Consider the following 27,402-nt stretch of genomic DNA (forward strand, 5'->3'; position numbering starts at 1 on the left):
GAGCCACCTCCAGGAATGCCTAGTGCTGGTAACTGGTAGACGCCCTTATTCAAGCATCCTCTACACTTAGAATTAAGTTACACTGAAAACAAAGGCAATGAGTGCTCAGGATGCACCACTTTCTGGTTAGTTCACTGCACCTGCCTGTTACTGCCGCCCGAGGGGTGTGCTTCTGGGGCCGGTGTGGAAGGGCGTCCCTTCCAGCCTTACCCACTTGGCCTGGTGGGAATGGGCCCTGGGAGGAGTGTTTGCACTGTGGAAATTGGTAAATGCTTCAAATCAGGGTGGTTTTTAATTGCTTTTGTTTTCTTCTGGAGAGAAGGTTGTTAAACACCAGCACAGTGCTGCACCAGGCAGCCAGCATATAATCCTGAGAAACAAGTAGTTGTTTAAACCACAGCATTTGGAGTGGTTTGTTACATAGTAATGAATAACCATCTCATGGTCCTTGAAGGCCCAGCACATACAGCCCCTGCCTCCACCCCTCAGAAAAACCTCTTCTCCCTACCTGCTCCTCCTGGAGCCCCTGGGGTGTTCCTCTGCTTCTCCATCCAGCCAGCTCCTTCCCACAACCAGCCCCAGGTGCCGGCCCCTCCCCCTCCTGCAGCCTCTCCTCATTCAGGTTCCAGCTCAGCCCGACTCCTGCAGGGCTGCCCCCACCCCCAACCCCGCCAGCCATTCTAGTTTCCCCCCAGCACCTGTCACTGTCAGAAAGGAAACATCTGTTTACCATTTGTCTCCCCCCTCTGAAAAATAGAGCAGGGATCTTGCCTGTCGCCCGCTGTTGTTTGTTTGTCTGAAATGTTTGGCCCCAGGGCGGCATCTCCTGATCCCTGGGTGACCAGTTGGCTGCCAAACGGTGAAGGTCCTGACGAGCTGTCCCCTGGGCTTGAAATCTTTCCCGCGGCACAAACAGTGGCTCCTTCCTCTGTCACTCACGTTTTGTGGTTGTCTCCTGAGGCGGTGAGTCTAGATGGTGGGGTCTTTTATCTGTGTTCCTCACACAGAGCAGACACTTGGTTGTGCATGTGTGTGGAAGGGATGGACGCAGGAGAGAATGTTGAAGGCCATTAGACCAGGAGTGAGGGTTGTGCTCTGTGCTGGGAGCCTGGCATTGTGAGGGCCGTGTGCTGTGCTGGGAGCCTGGCATTGTGAGTGCCGTGTGCTGTGCTGGGAGCCTGGCATTGTGAGGGCCGTGTGCTGTGCTGGGAGCCTGACATTGTGAGTGCCGTGTGCTGTGCTGGGAGCCTGACGTGAGGGCCGTGTGCTGTGCTGGGAGCCTGCATTTGTGAGCCACGCCTCGCCCAGTAGTGGCCTTGAATGTGGGTCCACTCCGGCTGCTGGATCAAAACGCCACAGAACAGGCGGCTTAAACAACAGAAAGTATTTTCTCACAGTTCTGGGGCCTGGAACTCTGAGATCAGGGTGTCAGAGGGGCCGGTTCCTCTTTGGTCTGTCTCCTTGGCTTGTGGACAGTATCTTCTCCTTGAGTCCTCACGTCGTCTTCTCTTCATGCGTGTCTGTGCCCTAATCTCTTCCTGCGAGGACACCAGTCCTATTGGATTAGGGCCCGCCCCAGTGGCTTCATTTTATCTTAATCATCTCTTTAAAGACCACACATACTAAAACTGGATACAGAGAAGATTCGCGTGGCCCGTGTGCAGGCATGACATGCAAATTCATGACGTGTTCCATGTCTGCAGATACAGTCGCCTCTGAGGTCCTGGGATTTAGGACTTGAACATACTGTAACACTCTGCCATGAAACCTCGCACGCCACGGGGTTGTGTAAAAATTGGGTGGTTTTGTTTGTTATTTGGCAAACCCCACATGCTGGATACTGTTGACACCCCGTGGTGGGCCGAGCTATGTCCACCTGTCCTGCCACCACGGATGTCTGTATCTGATCACTTGAGTCTTGCACAGTAAAAGGGGCTTTGCAGATATGGTGGAATCAAGGACCTTGAGATGAGCGGAGGATCCTGGATTATCCTGTGGGCCCCGTGTGCAATTGCAGGAGTCGTCATAAGGAGGAAGCAAGAGGCCGGGCGCGGCGGCTCACGCCTGGAATCCCAGCACTTTGGGAGGCTGAGGTGGGCAGATCAAAGAGGGAAGCAAGAAATCAAAGGCAGGAGGCAGGGAGAGGAGGCTTGGTGACAGCAGAGGCCGGGGCTTGGCGACAGAGAAGAGGCGGGAGGGATGTGCTTTGCAGGGGGAGCAAGGGCCTTCAGCGGGAGAGGAGGGCAGGATGTCAAAACAGAAAAGAAAACAGATCTCCCTGCGAGGGCCTCCAGAAGGAACCAGCCCTGCCTGCCCCTTCATTTTGGACTTCCGAGCTCCAGAACTGCAAGAGAGTAAGTCTAGTTTAAGCAGCAAAGTTGGTGGTAACTTCTTAGCGCAGCCACAGGAAGCTCACCACCCCCCACACACTCTTCCCCTTTGGTGTTTGTTTTCAGGAAGGTCCAGTCTGTTCTCAGAGGTGCTGTGGTTGGAGGTGGAGTGTGGGGCATGGCTGAGCACCCAACACCCTCTTCCCTGCTCCCCGCATGTTCCTTCACCCTGTAGCTCTAGGTCTTTGTGGCAGACACTCGGCTCTAACTGCTGACTTAATGTCTCCACTTGGTGTTCAAACATCCCAGATTCATGTTGTCAGAGAGAGCTGTTTCCAGCGGGGACCCCAGGCCCACCAGGTGCGCCCCACAGACCTGCCCTCTCTACTGTCAGAAGGTGGCATGGCCTCACTGTGGCTCAGGCCAACCCCTAGCGGTCGTCCCTGCTGGCTCCTCAGTGCCCCAGGCTTCTCTTCAGGGGCTTCTTGTGGCTCTGATTGTTGCCCCCTCACCTCGCTGCTCTTCTCCCAGATCTGTGCGTGCCTGGGTCCTCCTTGTCACGCAAGTTCAGCTCAAATATTACTTCCTCAGAGATGCCTTTGAGTGCTCACTGTCCTTGCCTTTCCCTCTCCTGGGACACTGTTCGCACCAGTACCTGCATGATTCCTTTTCTTTCTTTTACCTTTTTTTTATTTTTTATTTTTTTGAGACAGGGTCTTGCTCTGTTGTCCAGGCTGGAGGGCAGTGGCGCAATCTCAGCTCACTGCAGCCTCCACCTCCTGGGCTCAGATGATCCTCCCACCTCAGCCTCCTGAGTAGCTGGGACTACAGGTGCACACCACCACGCCCAGCTAATTTTCCCATTTTTAGTAGAGACGGGTTTCACCATGCTGGCCAGGCTGGTCTTGAACTCCTGAGTTCAAGCGATCTGCTCGCCTTCACAGCCCACAGTGCTGGGATTCCAGGTGTGAACCGCCGCGCCCAGCAACTCTGTTTCTTATTTTGTTGGCTCACATTTTCCTGAGAGGTTCTCCCTCAACCATCGGCCTGAAATAGCAGCGAGCCTCCCCAGGTTGCCTCTGTCTCTTCTTGACTCTTCCTGTCACCTTCTGTGCTTGTTGTCTGGTCCCCACTAGAATGTACGTTCTGTAAGAGCAGGGACTTGGGACCGCGCCTAGAATAGTACCTGCACACAGTAGGCCACAATAAACAGGAACCACGGCCCCATGTAGATGGCAGCCCCTCCGGCTCAAACACTCCACCCAGCTTTATTTTCATCAGTTACCGCTCTCTGAAGGTCTCCACACAAACATGAAGCTGGACCAAAGCAGGGACCCCCCGCACGCAGAATAGTGCTGGGCTCACGTAAGGCACCTCTGGGTCCATCGGCTGATGCATGGACAGACAAATGGGTGTATCCCGACACTAGTATCATGCAACGAGGAAACGTGCTCAGTGCGCAGGGACCTTAAACACACCACGCTAAGTGAAAAGGTGTCCAAGAAAGCCACATACGATATGATCCCATTTACATGAAATGTCCAGAAGAGGCACATTCATAAAGACAGAAGGTGGCTGAGTGGTTGTTGGGCTAGGTGGAGGGGATGGGGAGTGAATGCAAGAAGGATCCTTCTGAGGTAACAGAAGTATCCGGAAACTGGGTTGGAGTGATGGGTGCACAGCTCTGCACATTTACTACAGTTGCTGAACTGCATACACAACACGGGTATATTTTATTGCATATAAATTGTACCTTAATAAAGCTGTTAAGAATTTTACTTAGATTAGCATTTTTCCCACACTGTGCCATCAATTTAATATATAATTAGATTCATTGTTTCTGCCTGTATTTAAATTGAGCATTTGTCCAATTTTGCTTGCTAATTAAATGTTTAAAATTTTAAATTATTGTGGGTACATAAAAGGTTGTATATATTTATGGGGTACCTGGATGTTTTAATACAGATGTACAATGTATAACAATCAACTCCCAGTAACTGGGGTATCCATCACCTCAAGCCTATACCATTTCTTTGTTAGGAACATTCCAGTTCCATTCTTTTTGTTATTTAAAAATATACAATACACTATTATTAACTATATTCACCCTATTGTGCTATCAAATACTGGATCTTAGGCTAATTAAATGTTTTCCCGATTTCTCCCATTGGCTACACCTTAGGATAGTGCAATACAAAAACCAGGAAACTAAGCTTGGTGGAGTGTTTTCTTCATTTTGTCGTTTTATCACACGAGGACACTCACGTAACCATGGTCACAAAATACAGAATAGTTCCGTCACCACAAAAATCTCTCTCCGTCTACCCCTTTATAGTAATCTGACCCCCACAACCACTCTGTGATTCTGTCATTTTGTGATGTAAGTGGACATGTCATACAGTTCGTGCAGTGTAGACCTTTGGAGATGCTTTCCTCCCTGGGTGTAATGCCTTTGAGCTTCATCCGAGTTATTGCGCACATCAGTGGTCAGCTCCTTTTTCTTGCTGAGTGGTGTCTGTGGCGTGGGTAGCCATGGTTGGTTTAACCACCTCAGAGGACATTTTGGTTGTTTCCAGTTTGGGGTCAGTAACGTACAGGCTTCTGGGTGGACATAAGTTTATTTCTCTGAATGTCTAGGAGCGCAGTTGCTGGGTCATAAAACTGTTTACTTTTTAAAGAAACTGCCCAACTGTATTCCAGAGTGGGTGCACTATTGCTGTTCCTATCAGCAATGTAGGAGAGATTAGTTACCCCAAACTAGATTATTCCCAGCATTTCATATTGCCACTGCTGTGTATTATTTGAGAGATTACTCTGAACTACATTACTCCCAGCATTCCATATTGCCACTGCTGTATATTATTTCAGCTGTTCTAATAGGTGTATACTAATATCCCAAGGCAGTCTTTTTTTTTTTTTTTTTTGAGACAGGGTCTTGCTGTCACCCAGGCTGGAGTGCAGTGGTACGATCCCAGCTCACTGCAGCCTCCACCTCCCGGGTTCAAAGCGATTCTCCTGCCTCAGCCTCCCACGTAGTTGGTCTTACAGGTACCTGCCACCATGCCCAGCTAATTTTTGTATTTTTAGTAGAAATGGGATTTCACCATATTGGTCAGGCTGGTCTCAAACCCCTGACCTCAGGTGATCCACCTGCCTCGGCCTCCCAAAGTGCTGGGATTACAGGCGTGAGCTTCTGCACCTGACGTCAACATAATGTGCATTTCTGTAATGGCTAGTGACGCTGAACCTGGTCACAAGCTTATTTGCCACTCATATATCCTTTTAGTGAAATGTCTTTTCATGTTTTTTGCTTGTCTTCTGGTTGTGTGTGTGTGTGTGTTTTGGAGATGGAGTCTCATTCTGTCACCCAGGCTGGAGTGCAGTGACATGATCTCATGATCTCAGCTCACTGCAACCTCCACCTCCCAGGTTCAAGCAATTTTTGTGCCTCAGCCACCCTAGTAGCTGGCATTACAGGCGTGCACCACCACACCTGGCTAATTTTTATATTTTTAGTAGAGACGGGGTTTCTCCATGTTGGCCAGGCTGGTCTCAAACTCCTGGCCTCAAGTGATTTGCCCGCCTCGGCCTCCCAAAGTGCTGAGATTACAGGCATGAGCCATTGTGCCCAGAATAATTGTATTTTTTTTTTTTTTTTAACTATCAAGTTTTGAGAGTTCTTTATATATTCTAGCTACTAGTCCTTCAACAAACGTGGTTTGAAAATATTTTCTCGGCCGGGCGCGGTGGCTCAAGCCTGTAATCCCAGCACTTTGGGAGGCCGAGACGGGCGGATCACGAGGTCAGGAGATCGAGACCATCCTGGCTAACACGGTGAAACCCCGTCTCTACTAAAAAATACAAAAAACTAGCCGGGCGAGGTGGCGGGCGCCTGTAGTCCCAGCTACTCGGGAGGCTGAGGCAGGAGAATGGCGTGAACCCGGGAGGCGGAGCTTGCAGTGAGCCGAGATCGCGCCACTGCACTCCAGCCTGGGTGACAGAGCCAGACTCCGTCTCAAAAAAAAAAAAAAAAAAAAAAAAAAGAAAATATTTTCTCACAGTCTGTAACTCATCTTTTCATCCTCTTAATGTGGTCTTTCTCATAAGGTTTGTTTGTTTGTTTTGAGACAGTCTTGCTCTGTCACCCAGGCTGGAGTGCAGTGGTACGATCTCAGCTCACTGCAACTTCTGCCTCCCGGGTTCAAGTGATCCTCCTCCCTCAGCCTCCCAAGTAGCTGGGACTACAGGCACGCACCACCACACCCAGCTAATTTTTTTGTATTTTTCGTAGAGCTGGGTTTCACCATGTTGGCCAGGATAGTCTCCATCTGTTGACCTTGTGATCCACCTTCCTCAGTCTCTCAAAGTGCTGGGATTACAAGGCGTGAGCCAGCGCGCCTGGCCTTTTTTTTTTTTTTTTTTTTTGAGACGGAGTCTTGCTCTGTCGCCCAGGCTGGAATGCTGTGGCATGATCTTGGCTCACTGCAAGCTCCACCCCCGGCGTTCTCGCCATTCTTCTGCCTCAGCCTCCCAAGTAGCTGCGATTACAGGCGCTTGCCACCACGCCCAGCTAATTATTTTTAGTAGAGATGGGTTTTACCATTTGGCTTCGCTGGTCTTGAACTCCTGACCTCAGGTGATCCGCCCGCCTCGGCCTCCCAAAGTGTTGGGATTATAGGTGCGAGCCACCGCGTCTGGTGAAAAGTTTCTAATTTTTTCATGAAGTTTACGCTATCAACTTTTGTGAATTGTGCTTGCTTGTCAGATCTAGAAACTCTTCCCCAAGCTCTAGACGTAAGAAATTGTTTTCTTCTAAAAGTTGTAGTTTCATTCATAGATTTTACGCCTCAGTCTGTGATCATTTTGAGTTAGAATTTGCATTTGCAGATAATATCATGGCCCATGTAAAAAATACAAGGATTTTACAACAGACAACGGCAAAACGTCAAATAAACCCTCAAACTAATGAGTTCAGCGAGGTCTCAGGATAACAAAATCAAGATAGAACTCATCACGTTTGTGTAGACCAACAGTGAATACGTGGAAAACGATGTCAAAAACGCAGTGTCACAGTTGCTTGACGTGAAATACTATACACTTCAAAGGTGCAGAATCTGTATGCTGAAATTACGAAATGCTGGTGGAAGAAATCAAAAGCCCTAAATAAATGGAGAAGCCACCATGGACGCAGATGAAGGACCGAGTCAGCGATGCCCGTGCTCCCCAAATGATCTGCAGCAGATCCCATCAAAATCCCAGAAAGGTTCGTAGACAGGCTGTATCCAAAATCCGCAGAGATGAGCGCAACATCACAGAGGAACCCGAAGCGGCCTCCTCCCTCACAACTGGAAGAGCGGCCTGGCGGACGAGGGAAGGTGGAAAGCCGTTCCCCAGCGCCCCGCGCCCCGCGCAGTCCAGCTTTGCCTTTTAAAGGGGAAGCAAATAGGGTCGAAAGCAGCGTCGCCTTTGAACTGGCACCTGAAGCGCGAAAGGCGCCGGCCGAGTGGAGCTGCGGGGTTGGGGCGGGGACCGGCCTAGGGCGGGCGGGGAAGTCACGCCCACACCGAGGACGGCCGCGCCCCCGCCGAGCCCCGGCCACGCCACTTCCGCCGGAAGCTCAGTTCAGCTTCCTGAAGGAGTTGGTCCTGCACGTCCGGAAGTTGCGTTTCTACTAGGGAAAGGTCCGCAAACTCCTAAGGTCACTTTCTGAAGCCGGCCTCAGGACATTCCGAGGTGAGCTCGATCCGGACCCTGCGGCCAGAGCGTCCCTGGCTCTGGGGTGGCCGCTGGCAGAAGAGGAGGACAGTCTCTGTTCCGGAACGAAGGCAGCGCGTGCAGGCTGTTTCCGGGGACCCGAGGCCGCTGCACCGCTCGCCCCGCCTCTCGCACGGCCACGTCTCTGCCGGAGCATCCGGGCCGGGCGGCCTCCTTGGCTGCCGCAGCAGCAGGGTGAGAGGCGGGGGGGACGCGGCGCCTCAGGGCTCTGGTTCCAGCCGTGCATGGGCCGGGGAGGCCCGAGGGGCTGCGGCGGAGGCCGGGCGTGGGGCGGCGGGGCCTGGGCCCGTCCCTGCAGCGTTGCGGGACGGCCCCGTTCCAGTCGCCCCCTCCTCGCTGCGGTGGCCTCGGGCCTGGGCGCCCCGCTTCAGCTGCAGCGGAGCTGACTCTGTACATGCCGGTGCCCGCGAGCCCTCCTGAATGCTTGTCTGCGCCTGACGAGCGCGGCATGTCCTGAAGCTGTCCACTGCCACCGCTCGGGCAGTGCTTGTGCCTTTAGTCTGGCCCTTTGCAGCTGACAAGCGTGACTTGGTGTCGGGTGGTTCGTGGGAAGCCGGGGTTTCAGGAGTCCGAGCATTTCCTTGTTTGCCTTTGTCGCTGGCGGACTTGTCTCCATTCCAGGTGCCCAGAGCGAGTGGGGCCGGGCGTTGTCACGGGTATGAACCCGACGAATGTCAGTCGTGCGGCGGGTCCTGGTCATTGTGGGCCTGGGTCCCTGCCCCCGCCGAGCTCACCTAGCACAGGGACGCCCAGGGTCGCCACCGAGAGGGTACCGGGCGGTGGTTGGTGTGTGGGAGCCTGGGGGGCGGGCGACTTCTGTACTAAGGCCTCTATGACGAGAAACAAGCCAGGCAAAATTGTGAGAAAAACACGTCTCAGGCAGAAAGTTTGAAGATCCTGAGGGCGGAGAAAGGTTGGCGTTTTAAGGCGGAGAATGTGGCTGGAGTGTAATGGCACAGGGGGAAAGCGATGGAGGTAAGGATGTTGGTGTAGGCAGGTGCTGGATTGGTAAGAGATTGGAGTTTATTGTCACTGGGACAGTGTAAGCCATTTACAGGTGACTCGTGGATTTTTTTTTTTAAGAGACTGGGTGTGTTGCTGTATTGCCCAGGCTGGTGTGGAACTCCTGGCCTCAAGCGATTCCCCCACCCCAACCTCCCTAAGTGCTGGGGTTACAGGTGTGAGCAGCCACACCCGTCGTCGTGGGTTATTTTGAATTGTCTTTTAAATGACATGAACATAGCCCTTTATAACCCTTTAATAGCTCTCCGGGCAGTATAGAAGGAAATAAATCATTTGACTTTACTCAGATTGAAGAGGAGCTTCCCCCCCCCCCCCCCCATTGCCTTAAGAAATAGTAGCATGGCCGGGCGCAGTGGCTCACGCCTGTAATCCCAGCACTTTGGGAGGCCGAGACCATCCTGGCTAACACGGTGAAACCCCGTCTCTACTAAAAATACAATACATTACCCGGCCGTGGTGGCGGGCACCTGTAGTCCCAGCTACTCAGGAGGCTGAGGCAGGAGAATGGCGTGAACCCAGACAGTGGAGCTTGCAGTGAGCCAAGATCGCGCCACTGCTCTCCAGCCTAGGTGACAGAGCAAGATTCAGTCTCAAAAAAAATGTAGCACTTTCCCACGTGAGAATGCCTTAGATTGGCTTTTACTTAGCGATTTTGACAAGCAACAACTAAAGGGAAAGTCATAATTACTGCCATTTTATTGAGGACATGGGACAGACTCTGTGCCTTGTTGTATTTAATCCTGGCAAAATTTTGCACTCATTTTCTCGTTGTTTTACGGGAGGAGACAGGCTAAAAGTGGTTAAATCTTTAGCCCAGGATCTCACAGCTAAGTGGTGGAGGGTCGGGAGCTGAGGCCGACTTCCAAGCCTGCCCTTTACGTCTCTGCAGTGACGTGAGGCTTGCTTTTGGTTTTCACTTTGTGTATAGATCTCTGTTTACTTTTGGATACTAGTGTGGCCTCCACCAGGTACTGTCTTCCTGGGAAATCGTGTTTGGTCTTTGGCTGTGCTCTGTTGTTTGTCATACCCGATAGGACAGCTGAAACGAGGTGGAGTAGATGGAGCCGTGAATGTCTGTATACAGAATTCAGGTGTGGGGGAAGCTGAACGTCCTGTAGGTGCCTGAGGTGGTGGTTTTGCAGTGTGAAGTCCCTTGATGTTACCCAGCTGTGAACCTAGGGTTGTGTGTACCTTTCCGAGTTCTAAGTGACAGCTTTGTGCCGTCTTTTCCCTCTAGAGATGTAGGAGTGCAAGTGATCATAAGTGAGACTGATCAGACTGGCCTCTTTATGTAAAAAATAAAATGAAAAGCGAGTCATGTTCCTAATAACAGCTTTCTGTGATGCACTGGCAACTGGCTGCTCCTCCTCCTTGCTGCCCGGAGATTGGCTTTTGTCAGTCGTCTGAGGTAATGAGGCCCTGATGACTGAGTCATTCCGAATTTTAACTAAAAATCAAGCAAGACTGAGGATCGACCGAGACTGCCAGCTTATTGCCCTACAGGAAGAAGTATCGCTGTCAGCAAACTCCAGACAGTTAGTGAATTCTCTCTCTGGTCCGGCTTCAGGAGGAGCTGCCTATAAACAGGGGCCGTCTTTGTGACTTACAGTCGCCGTCTCGGGGTCCCCGTTCTCGGGGGGGTGGGCTGCTTGGACGCCAGCAGGGGCATTACGTGAGCCGAATCTGTGACTGCACTGGACTCAGAGAGCTTGGTGCAGCTGGCTGTCACCGTGTTGGCATGCCCTCTCGGTGGACCTGAGCTTCGTTGGCTATGTTCCTCCTCCTTGGTCAGTGTAAGGCCCGGACGTCATCGCTGTGGGCCTCTGCAGCAGTTCTCTGCATGTTCTGCCTGTAATGACTGAGTCGGGTCCTGCTGGTCGTCCCATCCTTTCTGTTCAGGTGGTGGTGCCTGGGCTGTGGTCGTGATGCTGCTCTTCCAGTTTCTAACTCCCTGGACTCCCTCATTGGAACTGAAGCTTTCAGATGTTTAGAGTTTTCTGTATTTTAAAAGGGAGTATTGACGCTCAAGGATTCAAATACTTGATCACTTTGTTTTGGAACCATTAGCTTTGTAGCCGAGGAGTGTACTCAGCAGAACTGGAGATTTAATTCGGCAAATTAAATCCGCGTTGGCACTTTAGGAGTTGGGAGTATTCAAGGTGGTAGGAGGCAGATGGGGAATGAGTCTTTGCCTTCAAGGATCTCGCCATGTAATGGGCACACACACAGTGGCAGACATGACGTGCTGTGGTGGAGGCCACGTGAGGTACAGTGATGGCAGAGGGGATGGACAAGACCCTTTACCTGAGGGGCCAGGAGGGACTGCACACGTAGCCACACACGGTCGTTTCCATATCATCACCCCACCCCCGCAAGGCAGAAGCAAAGACATCACAAAGCAAAACACAAGTTTTCTTTTGCTAGGAAGTTTTCAGGAGGACCAGATGTGCAGGTGCCAATATTCAGTGGCGTAGCAGAGTCCACATTCCACTCGTGTATCCCGTGTCGGTTTGTAATTCGTCTGTGGTCGAACGGGAAGCCTTTGCTGATGCTCCTCCCCTTGTTTTGGGGGTGTCTTCTCCACTCCCGGGTGGGCGTGGCCGACTGACACCCCCCCCCCGGGGCGTGTCTGCGATTGTAGCTGAGGGGCAGGCTTGGTGGAGGTCCCGGTGGTTTTCCTGGAAAGTGATTTTCAGATGGTTCTGTGCTGTGTGTAAGGACAGGTGTGTAGCTCAGATCCCTGCCCAGGCTCTAGGGACCCTTTATCACCCACCCACCTGGAAGATCCAGGGATGAAAGATGTTACTAGATGGTCGTAGACACAAAAGTGAGATTGAGAATTTGTTGCACACAGGATTAGCTCTTGACCAGCCTCAGTAACTTCCTTCACTTCTGTGATTCAGACATTGTTTTAATCTTTAAATATTTATATGTGCCAGGCACCCTGAGTCAAGACTCCTAGGATCCTTTGTTTACAGTAGTTTCCTGATTAGCTGTGCTGGGTTTATAGTTACTAATGTTATGACACATTTCTATTCACAGTGCTTTCTGGTTACAAACCGTTACTGCTAGTTTCATGCTAATAGCATACGTACCCTTTTAATGCTCTGAGCAACACTCTTATGAACTCATAACTGTCTCTGGCCTGTAGGATGCAAGGCGGCAGAGAGGAATGGTGGATTATTATAGCTATGAGCAGATACAGGTCTGCACGCCCTTCAGTGAGTTGCTGACTGCGTCAGTGGACTGGGTTACACCCACCACCAGTGGGTTTCCTCTTTTACGGGTGACCAGTCTAGAGGGCAGATAGAGTGAGAGTAAAAACTAGAAAGACAGGCACATCCTGCTGTGGGGCCAGCGGCACACGTGCTCCCGAGGACCAGCCACGTGGGCTGCTTTTTTTTTTTTGAGATGGAGTTTTGCACTTGTCTCCCAGGCTGGAGTGCAATGGCACAATTTTGACTCACTGCAACCTTTGTCTCCCAGGTTCAAGTGATTTTCCTGCCTCAGCCTCCTGAGTAGTTGGGATTACAGGCACATGCCGCCATGCCTGGCTAATTTTTGTATTTTTAGTAAACATGAGGTTTCACCATGTTAGGCTGGTCTTGAAATTCTGACCTCCAGTGATCCACCCACCTTGGCCTCACAAAGTTATGGGATTATGGGCGTGAGTCACTGCGCCCGGCCCTTTTCTTTTTTTTTTTTTGAGACGGAGTTTCCACTCTTGTTGCCCAGGCTGGAGTGCAATGGTGTGGTCTTGGTTCACTGCAACCTCTGCCTCCCAGGTTCAAGTGGTTCTTCTGCCTCAGGCTCCCAAGTAGCTGGGATTATGGGCACCTGCCACCACACCCGGCTAGTTATTTGTATTTTTAGTAGAGATGGGGTTTCACCATGTTGGCCAGGTGGTCTCTAACTCCTGACCTCAGGTGATCTGCCCGCCTTGGCCTCCCAAAGTGCTGGGATTACAGGCGTGAGCCACTGCGCGCAGCCCCACGTGAGCTTCTTGTCTGTACCTTCTGTGTGGGATTTGTAAGCTAGAGGCGAAGGTTGTGTAATGTTTATCATGAAAAATGTTAAACACGGAACATAATGTAGGTTAATATGAAACTGATTTTAAAGGAATAAATGCCAACATTTCTGCAGAATGAATGGAAGCTCGTGCTAGCATCTTACCTGTTGATAAGGAAACAAGTTAATAATATCACCAGCACATTTCAAGGTGGATAATCACTTGTCAAATGTTGGGCAAAGTTTTGCTCACCTGAATGTAGCCCAGCAGGGCTAAGAGAGAGAGTGTGCATGCGAGAGACAGAGAGAGAGAGAGAGAGAGCGCTCTAACCCAGCTACAGGTAAAGACGGGAATGGGCCCTGCTGTGAGATGCCCTCTCTGTGCCCCCACTCCAAGGCAGCTGCCTTTCTGGTGTCCTTGTACCCCCTGTATACAGTTACCACATCCATGGCACCTGCTTTTTAAAGTTTTGTTTCTCCAGATCTGAGCTGTCCAACCTGAAGGGGTAGAGCTGCCAGCAGGAGCCTTGGCCTTGGACAGTCACTCCACTGGCTGAGAGGGGAGCGTGCCCTAGCACACCTAGGCCTGCGAGTCTATTTTAATTTTTAAATTTTTTTGAGATGGGGTCTCCCTCTGTTGCCCAGGCTGGAGTGCAGTGGTGCGATCTCGGCTCACTGCAACCTCCGCCTCCCAGGTTCAAGTGACCCTCCTTCCTCAGCCTCCCAACTAGCTGGGATTACAGGTGCCCACCACACCCAGCTATTTTTTGTATTTTTAGCAGAGACAGGGCTTCACTCTGTTGGCCAGACTGGTCTGCACTCCTGACCTCAGGTGATCACCCACTTCGGCCTCCCAAAGTGCTGGGATAGTAGGTGTGAGCCACTGCATCTGGCCTAATTTTTTTTTTGAGATGGAGTCTCACTCTGTTGCCCAGGCTGGAGTGCAGTGGCATGATCTCGGCTCACTGCAAACTCCACCTCCCAGGTTCAAGCGACTTTCCTGCCTCAGCCTCCCGAGTAGCTGGGATTACAGGTGTGCACCACCACGCCCAGCTAGTTTTTGTATTTTTAGTAGAGATGGGGTTTCACCATGTTGGCCAGTCTGGTCTTGAACTCCTGATCTCATGTGATCTGCCTGCCTCGGCCTCCCAAATTGCTGGGATTACATGGGTGAGCCACCACACCTGGCCCAAATTAATTTATTTTATTTTATTTTATTTTATTTTTATTTTTGTTTTTTTGAGACGGAGTCTCGCTGTGTCTCCCAGGCTGGAGTGCAGTGGCGTGATCTCGGCTCACTGCAAGCTCCGCCTCCCGGGTTCATGCCATTCTCCTGCCTCAGCCTCCCGAGTAGCTGAGACTACAGGCGCCCGCCACCACGCCCGGCTAGTTTTTTGTATTTTTAGTAGAGACGGGGTTTCACCCTGTTAGCCAGGATAGTCTCGATCTCCTGACCTCGTGATCCACCCGCCTCGGCCTCCCAAAGTACTGGGATTACAGGCTTGAGCCACCGCGCCCGGCCAATTAATTTTAAATTTAAAACTCAGTTCCTCAGTTGCCCTGTGTGATAGCTACTCCACAATACAGCTACTCCGGGACAGAAAGCCGCACTGTCCCGGTAGAATGTTCTTTAGTTGGCACCGACACAGACATTAAGCTCCTTCAGGAAAGGGCCCAGTGTGGCTGGGTCAGCATTTTAGCCGCAAAACCTAGGACATTGTAGGCGCTCCAGGATTATTTGCTGAATGAAAAAGTCTGTATTTGTTTCTTGTACATATGCAAATTGGGAACCAAATGTTAATTTTGTAATCGATACTTGAAATCTGACAAGTAAAAGTTTCATAATACATTTTTTCTCTTTCTCTCCTGTCAGGTATCATGATATTAGCTGGTTTAACCTCAAGCCATTTGAGTCATTCGATCTCCTGAAAATGGGAGACACAGTGGGGCCCCTCCCAGGGGCTCTTGGCTGTTGCTGATGGCAGAAACCACGCTTGACCAAGGTTCACTTGTAGCCCCACGGCGTCAGTGCAGCTGGTGTCGTCCTGACCATGGACGGTGCGTCGGCCGAGCAGGATGGCCTCCAGGAGGACAGATCCCATGGTGGCCCCTTGGCTCTCCCCGAGGGCCCCCTGAAGCCCCCGGGCCCAGTGGTGCCACCTGACCAGGACCCGCTGGTGCCACCTGACCAGCAGGACAAAGCCCAGCGTAAGTCGTCAGGTTCCTCTGTGTGCTGGTCACAGGAGGACGTGGTATTGAGGGAGGACGTGGTGTTGAGACCACTGTGAGCTTTTCACTTCATTCAGAGTATGTTTTAGTAACTGAATGATGCCACCTTTAGATCAGGCACATTCCTGCTAAACAGAACGCCATTTGACACCTGTGGGGCAGCAGCAGTGTTTCCCTGAAGGGATCTATGGGTCTTTGTCGTGTTCCCTGCCCAGAATTCTACCTTTTTTTTTTTTTTGAGATGGAGTTTCACTCTTGTTGCCCAGGCTAGAGTGCAGTGGTGAGATCTCGGCTCACTGCAACCTCCACCTCCTGGGTTCAAGCGATTCTTCTGCCTCAGCCTCCCGAGTAGCTGGGATTACAGGCGCCGCCACCCCCGGCTGTTTTTTGTATTTTTATTAGAGAGAGGGTTTTTCCATGTTGGTCAGGCTGGTCGCGAACTCCCAACCTCAGGTGATCGCCCACCTCAGCCTCCCAGAGTGCTGGGATTACAGGCGTGAGCCACCGCACCCAGCCCCTTTTTTGTGTGTGTGTGACACAGTGTCCTGTTGCCAAGGCTGGAGTGCAGTGGCACAATCTCAGCTCACTGCAACCTCCACCTCCCGGGTTCAAGCGATTCTCCTGCTTCAGCCTCCTGAAGTACCCACCACCACGCCCAGCTGTTTTTTGTATTTTTAGTAGAGATGGGGTTTCACCATGTTGGTCAGGCTGGTCTCGAACTCCTGATCTTAAGTGATCCACCCACTTGAGCCTCCCAAAGTGCTGGGATTACAGGAGTGAGCCACTGTGCCTGGCCAAATTCTGCCTTTTTGATTGGTCAGTGGCCAAATTTTTAGTAGCTAGAATTCAGAACTATTTCAATAGAGATCTAAGGATTACTGAGCACAATTTTATGTTAGCCCCCAGGGGCTATGCACGTGTCAGAGGGAAAGGGTGAGTTAGTTATTCACTCACTTCTGCCTCTTTCTGGCCAGGAGGTTCAGTGCTTTAAAACAGTAGACTATAGATGTGCTAATTTACTATCAGAAATCACAGTCTAATTCCTGTAAAATGATACTCAGGCACTTAGGATGGCTTCGCTGGTCCTTGCTACGAAAACATCAGGTGAGGCAGATGACAGCTTGGAGGCCCAAGGTCAGGGGTTCTGAGACCCACAGCCATGGAACCTGCTGTTAGATCTGCCACTCAGGAGCATTGTGCCCTTGAGCAAGATGCTTGATTAATTGCAGCCTCTACCTCTTCATTTTTCTGTTTCAAAAATTTTATTACTGTTTTTAGAGTCAGGGTGTTGCTCCATTGAAGAGGCTGAAGTGCAGTGGTGTAATCATAGCTCACTGCAGCCATGAGCCCCTGGGCGTAAGCAATCCTCCTGCCTTGGGCTCCTGGGCGTAAGCAATCCTCCTGCCTTGGGCTCCTGGGCGTAAGCGATCCTCCTGCCTTGGGCTCTGGGGTAGCTGTGACTACAGAGGCGTGTCAGCACGCCTGGCTGATTTTCTTTTTTTTTGAGACAGAGTTTTGCTCTTGTCTCCCAGGCTTAGTGCGGTGGTGCGATCTCAGCTTGTCGCAACCTCTGCCTCCCAGATTCAAGCGATTCTTCTGCCTCAGCCTCCCGAGTAGCTGGGATTACAGGCATGTGCCACCATGCCCAGCTAATTTTGTATTTTTAGTAGAGATGGAGTTTCCATGTTGATCAGGCTGGTCTCGAACTCCCGATCTCTGGTGATCCATTCGCTTCGGCCTCCCAAAGTGCTGGGATTGCAGGTGTGAGCCCCTGTGCCCAGTTGCCTGGCTCATTTTAAAAACTTTTTATAGAGACAGTCTTGCCGTTGCCCAGGCTGGTCTTGAATTCCTGGCCTCAAGTTATCCTCCCACCTTCACCTCCCAAAGTGCTGGGATTACAGGCGAGAGCCACTGCATGTGGCCAACCTCTTTTTTTGTTGTTTTTTGTTTTTTTGAGACAGAGTCTTGCTCTGTCGCCAAGGCTGGAGTGCAGTGTCGCGATCTTGGCTCACTGCAACCTCCACCTCCCGAGTTCAAGTGATTCTCCTGCTTTAGCCTCCCAAGTAGCTGGGATTACAGATGTGTGCCACCGTGCGTGGCTAATTTTTGTCTTTTTAGTCGAGATGAGGGTTTCACCATGTTGGCCAGGCTGGTCTTGAACTCCTGACCTCAAGTGATCCACCTGCATCGGCCTCCAAAGTGTTGGGATTACAGGCGTGAGCCACCACGCCTGGTCTAACCCATTAACTTTTATCTGAAATGCAAGGTTCCCCCTCTCCCAGCAGTGGAGCTCCCGGGTCGTTTGCATGAAAGGCGTCTCAGTGCGTTCACGGGGTCCCCTTGCTCTGGCTTCCTGTCTGTGGCACCCCTGCTTTTACTCTGGTTTTTCTTTCAGGAGGCATGACAGTAAGTAGCTGTGTTTGGACTCACATTTGCAAGTGAAAGAAACCCATTTTTAATTTGCCTGAGCAAAAAGCGAATTTACTCTACTGCATGCACATAGGATCCAAGGAATGCCGACCGCTGTGAGAGGCAGGGGTGTTGCCAGGCCTCGAGAGCCACTGGAACCAGGGCCAGAACCCCCTGAGGACCCTCCCTTCCCCCTCACATGTCTTGGTTCTTTGAACTGACCCACCCGCCAGTCAGCAGTTGGGGGCAGGGAAAAGACTGAAAATCACTTCATTGAAAGAAGTCTTTCTTCCGTGTGATGAGGAAATATGTTTTAGTTTGTGTTGTGGGTAATTTATATATAATCATGTTAGTGGGTGAACTGAGGTAGCACGTGGGTATAGAATTGTCACTGGTTCAACCCAGGCCTTTACCCAGCAGGCAGTGTTTGAGCAGAAGCGCAGTTCTGGCTTGTCTCTGCTTCGCGGGTGGTGTTCTGATGACGTAATCCACCTCCTTGCCGTAGGGTCCTCGCCTTGGAGGATAGGCTTAGGCTTTGAAATGACTCCAGAATCAGCCTTTGTAAATGTGAGGCTGTGACTCTGATTATCACTGCTGTTCCCAGTGCCTGCTAGAAAGATTGTCAGCTGTGTTTTAAGCGTTTGTGGTTTTTGCTTGTTTTAAACAGTCGACTTTCATAAGATTTCTTATTGGTTTTACTTAAATGGAAAGGAAACATTGGCTAGGTGCAGTGGCTCACGCCTGTAATCCCAGCATTCCAGGAGGCCGAGGCAGGTGAGCGGGTCACTTGAGGTCAGGAGTTTGAGACCAGCCTGGCCAACATGGTGAAACCCCGTCTCTACTAAAAAGACCAAAATTAGCCAGATGTGGTAGTGGGTGCCTGTAATCCCAGCTCCTCGGGAGGCTGAGGCAGGAGAATCGCTTGAATCCGGTGGGTGGAGCTTGCAGTGAGCTGAGATTGTGCCACTGCACTCCAGCCTGGGCACTAGAGCGAGACTCCATCTCAAAAAATAAAAATAAAAAGAGGAAATGTTACTGTCGTTACTACATAAATTCTACAGCCAGAGTGGAGGCGTGGAGGGCGAGTTCACCTTACAGGGAGGACATGACACCAGCGGGGCTGTGGGCCTTATCCTGGCCACCCCGGCTGTGGGACGGGGCCCATGGGCTGCTCTTCTCAGAGTGAACGCCTTTGTGGGGTGAGAAGGTACTGTGCTCATGAGTCTGGATCCTCTTCTCTCCTACTCCAGCTGCGTGTCTGAAAAGCGACATGACTTGTTGTTAAATCCACGGTGGTCCAGCGTACTCTGTCTTTCCAGGTGCTGAGGTAAACAGAGCTTCCACGGAAGGAGAAAGCCCAGATGGACCTGGCCAGGGAGGCCTCTGTCAGAACGGGCCAATGCCACCCTCGCCAGACCCTCCGTCATCTCTCGACCCCACCACAAGCCCAGTGGGCCCTGATGCCTCTCCAGGTGTGGCTGGTTTCCATGACAACCTAAGGAAGGCTCAGGGAACTAGTGCTGAGGGCAGTGTTAGAAAAGAAGCTTTGCAGTCTCTCAGACTCAGTCTTCCTATGCAAGAAACGCAACTGTGTAAGCATCCGTTCCCGCCGCTTTTCCCACTCTCCATGTTCGTGTCGCTCAGCCCCTTGGGAGCAGGTGCCCTGCGCACTTGCTGTCTGAGCCGTTGTGTGCCTGTGCCTGCTGTGTGCCATCCAAGTCCCATGCAGGGCTGTGCGTTTAGCAAAGACAGCTTCACATTAGAGAGTGAAGATGCAGTTGGAGTCCAGGCTCTGCTACGGTCTGACTGGCAGCGGTGCTGACGCTCTTGCGTTAAAGGCCGGCCTGCATGTCCTGTGTCACCCAGGTGCTTGGTAAGCAGACCGTGGGCATCCAGCCTGTTTTGTTCTTTTAATTAGAGTCAGGATCTTGCTCTGTCGCCCAGGCTGGAGTCCAGTGGCACAGTCAGAGCTCACTGCAGCCTCTGCCTCCCAGGCTCAAGGTATCTTCCTGCCTCTGTCGTCAAGTAGCTGGGACAACAGGTGCACGCCACCACACCCGGGTAATCTTATTTTTTTTTTTTTTTTTTTTTTTTATAGAAACAGGGTCTCACCATGTTGCCCAGGCTGGTCTTGAACTCCTAGGCTCAAGTGATCGTCATACCTTGGCCTCCCAAAATGCTGGGATTATAGGCATGAGCCACTGTGCCTGGCCTGCAGTATATTTTTAAAAATTTCTTAAAACTAAATAAAAACAACAAAACCCCCCAAATTACTGAAATCAAACTGCATTTCACATGTGTTTATTTGAAACAATTCTGAAAACTCATTGCCAGCGTTTAGTTGAGAAGTAGCATGTAAAAAAGTCTAGATTCCTGATTTTTTTCAACTTAGTTTATTTACTTTTGGGGTCCTAAAGTTACAGATGTGTGAGCTCTGGCCCAGGTGCCCGTGTGACGGCAGTGCTGGGTTTGCGTGCACGCCTTTGTGGGATGCCCCGGTCACCTGTTCCTGCTGGCGCCTGGCTCTGAGCCTGTCTCCTGCATCAGTGTTTGGTTGAAACCCTGATCATTTTGCCGACTTGTGTAAATATCTGTCTGATGGCCATAGACCTGCATTTGCCACTTACGGTCTAGCTGTCTGGACCACTTTGCCTCGTGAAAAGGACTAGAGATCTTTTCAGTGATAAAATGTATAAACTAATAATGGTACATTTGCAGTGAAATTCTTGGTGACTACTCAGATTTTAGGGATTATTTAGGACAGTAGCTGCTCATCTCCTCAGCATCCACATGTAAGGAGGGTGCCGTGTGTAAAGTGTTGCTGCGTGATTATGCTTCCCTTCTCTGGTCGGCACCCAGGCCATCGGGCTGTGTCTGCTGTTAGCTTAGGAAGGACAAGGGCCACACACTCAGCCCTGGGAAGTGGAGCCCTGGGTTTGTAACTGTAACACGTTGGCACGCACCATGCACCCCTTTCATCACCCAAAATGAACGGTCTGGGTTTTAGATATTTTAAATTCTGGTTTTGGCTAAAACGTTATAATTTTCCCCTCCTGTCCCGGAGCATGACCTCGGATTGGAGTCTCGTCTGTCTGGAGACTGAGGTAATCTGCTTCCAGCCCTGGAGGGCGGAGCCTGTGCAGCATTTACTCTGCAGTGACGCCTGGCGCCAGGCTTCAGCCGTTTGAGTACCGCCAGAGCCTTTTCGTAACGTGGCTTGTGACTGTAGGAGCTGAGATGAGCTGTGCGTCAAAGCGGACCCCAAATGTAACTGCGCAAGGAAATGCACGCGGGGTCTCGTGACCCAGCGGCAGCTGAGCTCCTGTGGCTGGGTACTGCCTGTAACTCCACAGTGCCGGCTTTTCACGTGCTCCTCCCAGCGGGGTCAGGAGAACCTGCTGTGAAGCCAGGGGAAGTTGCAGCGTGGTGAGAGCTGAGCCTGCCTCAGAGTGCTCGGCACAGCTCCAGCTTTGAACCCAGTTCTTTCTGTTGTTAAAAGGCACTTGCTGCCAGGCGCAGCAGCTCACGCCTGTAATCCCAGCACTTTGAGAGGCTGAGGCGGGCGGATCACCTGAGGTCAGGAGTTCGAGACCAGCCTGGCCAACATGGAGAAACCCCCATCTCTACTAAAATACAAAATTAGTCAGGTGTGGTGTTGCATGCCTGTAATCCCGTCTACTCAGGAGGCTAAGGCAGGAGAATCGTTTGAACCCAGGAGGCAGAGGTTGCAGTAAACCAAGATCACACCACTGCACTCCAGCCTGGGCAACAAGAGCGAAACTCCGTCTCAAAAAAAAAAAAAAAAGGCCGGGTGCAGTGGCTCACGCCTGTAATCCCAGCACTCTGGGAGGCTGAGGTGGGCAGATCATGAGGTCAGGAGACTGAGACCATCCTGGCTAACATGGTGAAACCCCATCTATACTAAAAATACAAAAAATTAGCCGGGCGTGGTGGTGGGCGCCTGTAATCCCAGCTACTCGGGAGGCTGAGGCAGGTGAATTGCTTGAACCCAGGAGGTGGAGCTTGCAGTGAGCCGAGATCGCACCACTGCATTCCAGCCTGGGAGACAGAGCGAGACTCTGTCTCAAAAAAAAAAAAAAGTCACTTGCCGTGGTTTCCTGTTTTACCGGGGGATGCCTCCAGGTGGGGTGTACTCGTCCTGGGATCACAGACCCAGTGCCTGACCAGTGTGTCTCCTGTGAGGTGGTTCCCGCCTGTGGTCAGTGTCAGGGGCTCACAGTTCTCTCTTGATCTAGAAATTGTCCTTCCAAACAAGATGGCTCTGCATTGTTTAGGTGTAAAATATATGGGTAATTAAGTACAAAACGACCAAGTTCTTGTGCCTGATTGTTCTGCATCCTGGTATTTGATGAGTTTCCAAATGGCCATTTTCCCACTGCAGGCTCTACAGATTCTTCCCTGCCACTGGAGAAGGAGGAGCAGGTCCGACTTCAGGCTCGGAAGTGGCTGGAAGAGCAGCTCAAACAGTACAGGGTGAAGCGCCAGCAGGAGAGGGTGAGTCTCCTCTCCCAAACAAGCTCATGGAAAGCTTCCTGCCCTAGAGACAGCTGTTGGTCCCACATAACCCTGGGACCTGCCATTGGCTTCTGTGAGCTGCCATGGGCTCAGGGGCCTCTGCAGCGGTTGACTCTGCTCCTGTCGTGTGGGTCCCACCTCTGGGGGACTCCACAGGAGCCTGGCTTGTGCCCCCTGCCTGGTCCTGCTTCTTTTGCAACAAGCACATTTTATTTCTAAATCTGCCAATTGAAAAGCAAAGAAAGCAAACACAGGTGACCTCAGAGATACTGTGGGTTCAGTTCCAGACCACCACAAAAATGTAAACATTGCAATAGAGCAAGTCCTACATGGTTTTGGTTTCCTAGAGCATAAAGAAGTTATGTGTATACGCTTCTGTAGTTTACTAAGTGTGCAGTAGCACTGTGTCTAAATAAAACGGATGTACCCACATAATTTGAAAATGCTTTATTACTAAAAGATGCTGATGATCATCTGAGCCTTCAGCAAGTGTAATCTCTGTGCTGTTGGAGGATCTTGCGTCAAGCTTGATGGCTCCTGACTGATCAGGGTGGTGGTTGCTGAAGATTGGGCTGTAGGAATTTCTTCAAACCGCAGTAAAGTTTGCCATGGTGATTCACTCTCTTACAAAAGGTGTCTCTGTAACATGCAATGCTGTTTGATAGGATTTTACCCATTCAAGTGTTTTTTTTTTTTGAGATGGAGTCTTGCTCTGTCGCCCAGGCAGTGGCGCCGTCTTGGCTCACTGCAAGCTCCGCCTCCCGGGTTCACGCAATTCTCCTGCCTCAGCCTCCCGAGTAGCTGGGACTACAGGCGCCCACTACCACGCCCGGCTAATGTTTTTGGTATTTTTAGTAGAGATGGGGTTTCACCATGTTAGCCAGGATAGTCTCGATCTCCTGATCTCATGATCCACTGGTCTTGGCCTCCCAAAGTGTTGAGATTACAGGCGTGAGCTACTGCGCCCAGCCCTCCCTTTCAAGTTTTATTGTGAGATTGCAGCAATTCAATCACATCTTCAGGCTCCACTTCTAATTCTAGTTCTCTTGCTGTTTCCACCACAAGATCACACCACTGGCCGGGCGCGGTGGCTCAAGCCTGTAATCCCAGCACTTTGGGAGGCCGAGACGGGCGGATCACGAGGTCAGGAGTTCGAGACCATCCTGGCTAACACGGTGAAACCCCGTCTCTACTAAAAAATACAAAAAACTAGCCGGGCGAGGTGGCGGGCGCCTGTAGTCCCGGCTACTCGGGAGGCCGAGGCAGGAGAATGGCGTAAAAACCCGGGAGGCAGAGCTTGCAGTGAGCTGAGATCTGGCCACTGCACTCCAGCCTGGGCGACACAGCGAGACTCCGTCTCAAAAAAAAAAAAAAAAAAAAAAAGATCACACCACTGCACTCCAGCCTGGGCAACAAGAGCGAAACTCCATCTCAAAAAAAAAAAAAAGGCCGGGTGCAGTGTGTGGACCCAGAAGTGTGGAGCCCCTCAAAGTCGTCTATGAGGGTAGAAATCAGCTTCTTCCACACTCCTGTTAATGTTGATATTTTGACCCCTCCAGCCATGAATCATGAATGTTCTTAATGGCATCTAGAATGGTGAATCCTTTCCAGAAGGTTTTCAGTTTACTTTGCCCAGATCCGTGAGAGGAATCACTATGACTATGGCAGTTGTACCCTTACAAAGGCATTTCTTAAGTAATAAGACTTGAAAGTCAAAACTAGTCCTTGATCCATGGGCTGCACAATGGATGTTGAGTTCGCAGGCATGAAAGCAACATTCACCTCCTTGTACATCTCCCATCAGAGTTTAGGTGACCAGGTGCATTGTCAATGAGCAGTTAAAAGAAAAAAAGAAAAAAAGAAAAAAATATATATGTGTATTTTGAGACAGAATCTCGCTTTGTCACCCAAGCAGGAGTGTAGTGGTGTGATCTTGGCCCACTGTAACCTCTGCCTCCCGGGTTCAAGCGATTCGCCTGCCTCAGCCTCCTGAGTAGCTGGGATTAAAAGCATGTGCCACCCTACCCAGCTAATTTTTTTTTTTTTTTTTTTGAGAGACGGAGTCTCACTCTGTTGCCCAGGCTGGAGCGATCTTGGTTCGCTGCAACCTCCACCTCCTGGGTTCCAGTGATTCTCGTGTCTCAGCCTCCTGAGTAGCCAAGATTACAGGTGCCCAGCACCATGCCTGACTCATGTTTTTGTATTTTTAGTAGAGACGGGGGTTTCACCATGTTGGCCAGCCTGGTCTTGAACTCCTGACCTCAAATGATTTGCCCACCTCAGCGTCCCAGAGTGTTGGGATTACAGGTGTAAGCCACCGCGCCCGGCCTTGAAGAAAGTTTCTATGTTTATTAAAAAAAAAAAAAAAACTGGAGAGTAGCCAGGAAAGTTTTGTTGAGGAGTCTGATGAGGAGGTTCTTGCTGTTTTGTTTTAAACGTGTTGAAGTCATTCACTGAAGATTGTGCTTCAGACCAGGGGTGGTCATGCTGGTCACTCGAGTGGGGCCTTGCAGCAGTGAGACCACCGAGGATTGGAGGCCTGGCCGCACCCTGTGTGGTGAGGGCCTGGGGAGGCGGTGCTCTCTGATTGTCAGTGGAGGGAGTATAATCGGTGCCACCGTTCTGAATGGTAATTTTAAGAATGCTGCTTGTGGATTTTAAATGTAATTTTTGTACTTTTGTTTTCTTCTCAGTCCAGTCAACCTGCAACCAAAACGAGACTTTCTAGCACGCTTGACCCTGAGCTCATGTTAAACCCAGAAAACTTGCCAAGGGCCAGCACCGTGGCTATGACAAAAGAATATTCCTTCCTGCGCACCAGTGTCCCTCGGGGGCCTAAGGTGGGCAGCCTGGGGCTTCCGGCACACCCTAAGGAGAAAAAAAGTTCCAAGTCAAGCAAAATCCGGTCTCTGGCCGATTACAGAACTGAAGATTCAAATGCTGGGAATTCCGGGGGAAATGTTCCGGTTCCCGATTCTACCAAGGGTTCCCTGAAGCAGAACAGAAGCAGCGCAGCGTCCGTTGTGTCTGAGATCAGCCTGTCCCCTGACACTGACGACCGTCTGGAGAACGCCTCCCTGGCTGGAGACAGCGTGTCTGAGGTGGATGGAAATGACAGCGACAGCTCGTCGTACAGCAGCGCCTCCACCCGAGGGACCTATGGCGTTCTGTCGAAGACGGTGGGCACGCGGGACACCCCCTATCTGGTCAACGGCCAGGAGATTCCTGCGGATACGCTGGGCCAGTTCCCCTCGATTAAGGACGTCCTCCAGGCTGCAGCCGCTGAGCACCAAGACCAGGGGCAGGAGGTCAACGGGGAGGTGCGGAGTCGGAGAGAGAGCATCTGCAGCAGGTGGGGGGACAGCAGAGGTGGGCGGGGCGGGTGGAGGTGGGCGGGGCGATAGCAGAGGTGGGGGGGGCCGACAGAGGGGGCGGGGCGGGCAGGGGTCGGTGGGGCCATAGCAGAGGTGGGAGGGGCCGACAGAGGGGGCGGGGCGGGCAGGGGTCGGTGGGGCCATAGCAGAGGTGGGAGGGGCCGACAGAGGGCCTGACCTTAGATGTTGCTTCCCCAGCCCAGGACTCTCCGCACTGGAACAGGGGATACACAGCTTTTCTTCCTGATTCTGTTCTTAGTCTTGACATGAACATTTCATTCATACCAAGTCTGCTGTTTTTTAAGCAGTAGAGTTGGAATAATCAGCAATCGTCTGTGTTATTAAAATATCCACTCTCCTGTTTGCATAGACTTGTCACTAAGCTGCACGATGCCCGTCTCACGTTTCTTAACAGTTCCCGCGTTGTGAGGTGCCGACTGTTGGCAGGAATGTTCATCCGTGCGTTCATGCAAGCCTTAGCTCTCTACTTAATTTAAAAAGATTGGGAGAGAGCAGCAGGGGTGTGTGGAATTTGGAGAACATGGAGGAATATGAAGGAAAATCAGGATGGCTCTGGCTCGCACAGGCCTGACCCGTGCTTTTGTCCCCAGCGTGTCCTTGGAGAGCTCTGCAGCAGAAACCCAGGAGGAGATGCTGCAGGTGCTCAAAGAGAAAATGCGACTCGAAGGACAGCTGGAAGCCTTGTCACTGGAGGCGAGTCAGGTAACGGACGCCCTCGACGTCTTAGCGGGCGGCGAAGTCGGAAAGCACGTGTGGCTCCTCTGCTGGGTACGAGGTTTCAAGATGTGGTTGGGAATCAGCCGCCGCAGCGTGTCTGGCAGCCGAGTGTTCTGCATCTTTACGTTTTTTGTCTATTGTCAGCCTTAGAAAGAGGTGTGAGTTTCCTGCCTCATCATGCGTGGGTCCATTTCTCCCCGCATCTCACCAGAGTATTTCCTAGATGTTAGGTGTCTCACAGGCCTTAAGAGTTAAATTCTCTTGGTGGGTTGCACCTTTTTCTGGCATGGTGAACCTTGTTTCTTTGTAGTGCTTTCTGCTTTTTCTGATACTAGTTTTGCTATAGCAGAAAAAGCCACACACGCTGGCTTTGGTTAGCATGTGCCAGGAACATCATTTTCCATCCCTTTTTCAGCTCTCCTTTGTCATTTTGTTGTATGCACTTTACCCATAGCAAAGAGCTAGGTATTTACCGTCTGCCGACAGTTGAGTAAATCTGTTCAGTGGGGGTCAGCTGTCTGCTTCTGTCGTGGAAGCGTGAGATTGCACCCAGGCCCTGAGGTGACGGGGCTGAGGGGGCCTCCTGCAGCGAACGGGGCCGCAGAGCAGGGCCGTAGCTACTCACCGCGCCGGGAGCTTGCCTTGCTAAATGCACATCTCATGCTGAAGATGGTGTTCTTGTACAACATGGTCCTTGGACACAAACCACCTAAAGCTGTGTCTACGGAAAAGGTGATTTCGGCTGTTGTGAGGCTAATTCTGGTTGTACAGTCGTCACTTCTCCAGCGTTACAGCGTGAGCCTCCCGTCGCCGGACGCGTTTCCCTTCCTCTGTGTAGCCACTCTCTCGAACGGTGGCTTGCTCTCACTGCACTTTGTCTTCTTATCCTCCTGGGGTCACTGATCGGTGCTTCGGTTGCAACCACACCACGATCGTGAGGGTTGTTTCAGGTGTGGTGGTTGCTGGCCCCTTGCTCTAGG

General features: G+C 51.3%; 1 protein-coding gene and 1 long non-coding RNA gene across 8 annotated transcripts in view; one reads left to right on the forward strand and one right to left on the reverse strand.

The window, feature by feature from the left end:
• The first annotated feature begins 716 nt into the window (after window positions 1-716).
• LOC105490575 (golgin A3) overlaps window positions 717-27,402 on the forward strand; it is a 63,087-nt gene continuing 36,401 nt past the window's right edge. Inside the window, exons 1-6 of one of the 7 annotated variants that reach the window (XM_011756332.3) lie at window positions 717-963; window positions 15,010-15,344; window positions 19,094-19,366; window positions 22,177-22,289; window positions 25,004-25,662; window positions 26,296-26,407. In XM_011756332.3, the coding sequence (XP_011754634.2) occupies window positions 15,188-15,344; window positions 19,094-19,366; window positions 22,177-22,289; window positions 25,004-25,662; window positions 26,296-26,407 (1,314 nt within the window). In that variant the 5' untranslated portion in view covers window positions 717-963; window positions 15,010-15,187. The other 6 variants (XM_071070703.1, XM_011756331.3, XM_011756335.3 and 3 more) reach the window with 6 other exon arrangements.
• LOC139356588 (uncharacterized) lies at window positions 4,545-7,900 on the reverse strand. The gene is made up of 2 exons (XR_011608619.1): window positions 6,931-7,900; window positions 4,545-4,931 (listed from the first exon to the last, which is right to left on the reverse strand). It is a non-coding gene; the product is annotated as an uncharacterized lncRNA (long non-coding RNA).

Source organism: Macaca nemestrina, chromosome 10 (genome assembly GCF_043159975.1).
Source record: "Macaca nemestrina isolate mMacNem1 chromosome 10, mMacNem.hap1, whole genome shotgun sequence".
In the NCBI taxonomy this organism is placed as follows: Eukaryota; Metazoa; Chordata; class Mammalia; order Primates; family Cercopithecidae; genus Macaca; species Macaca nemestrina.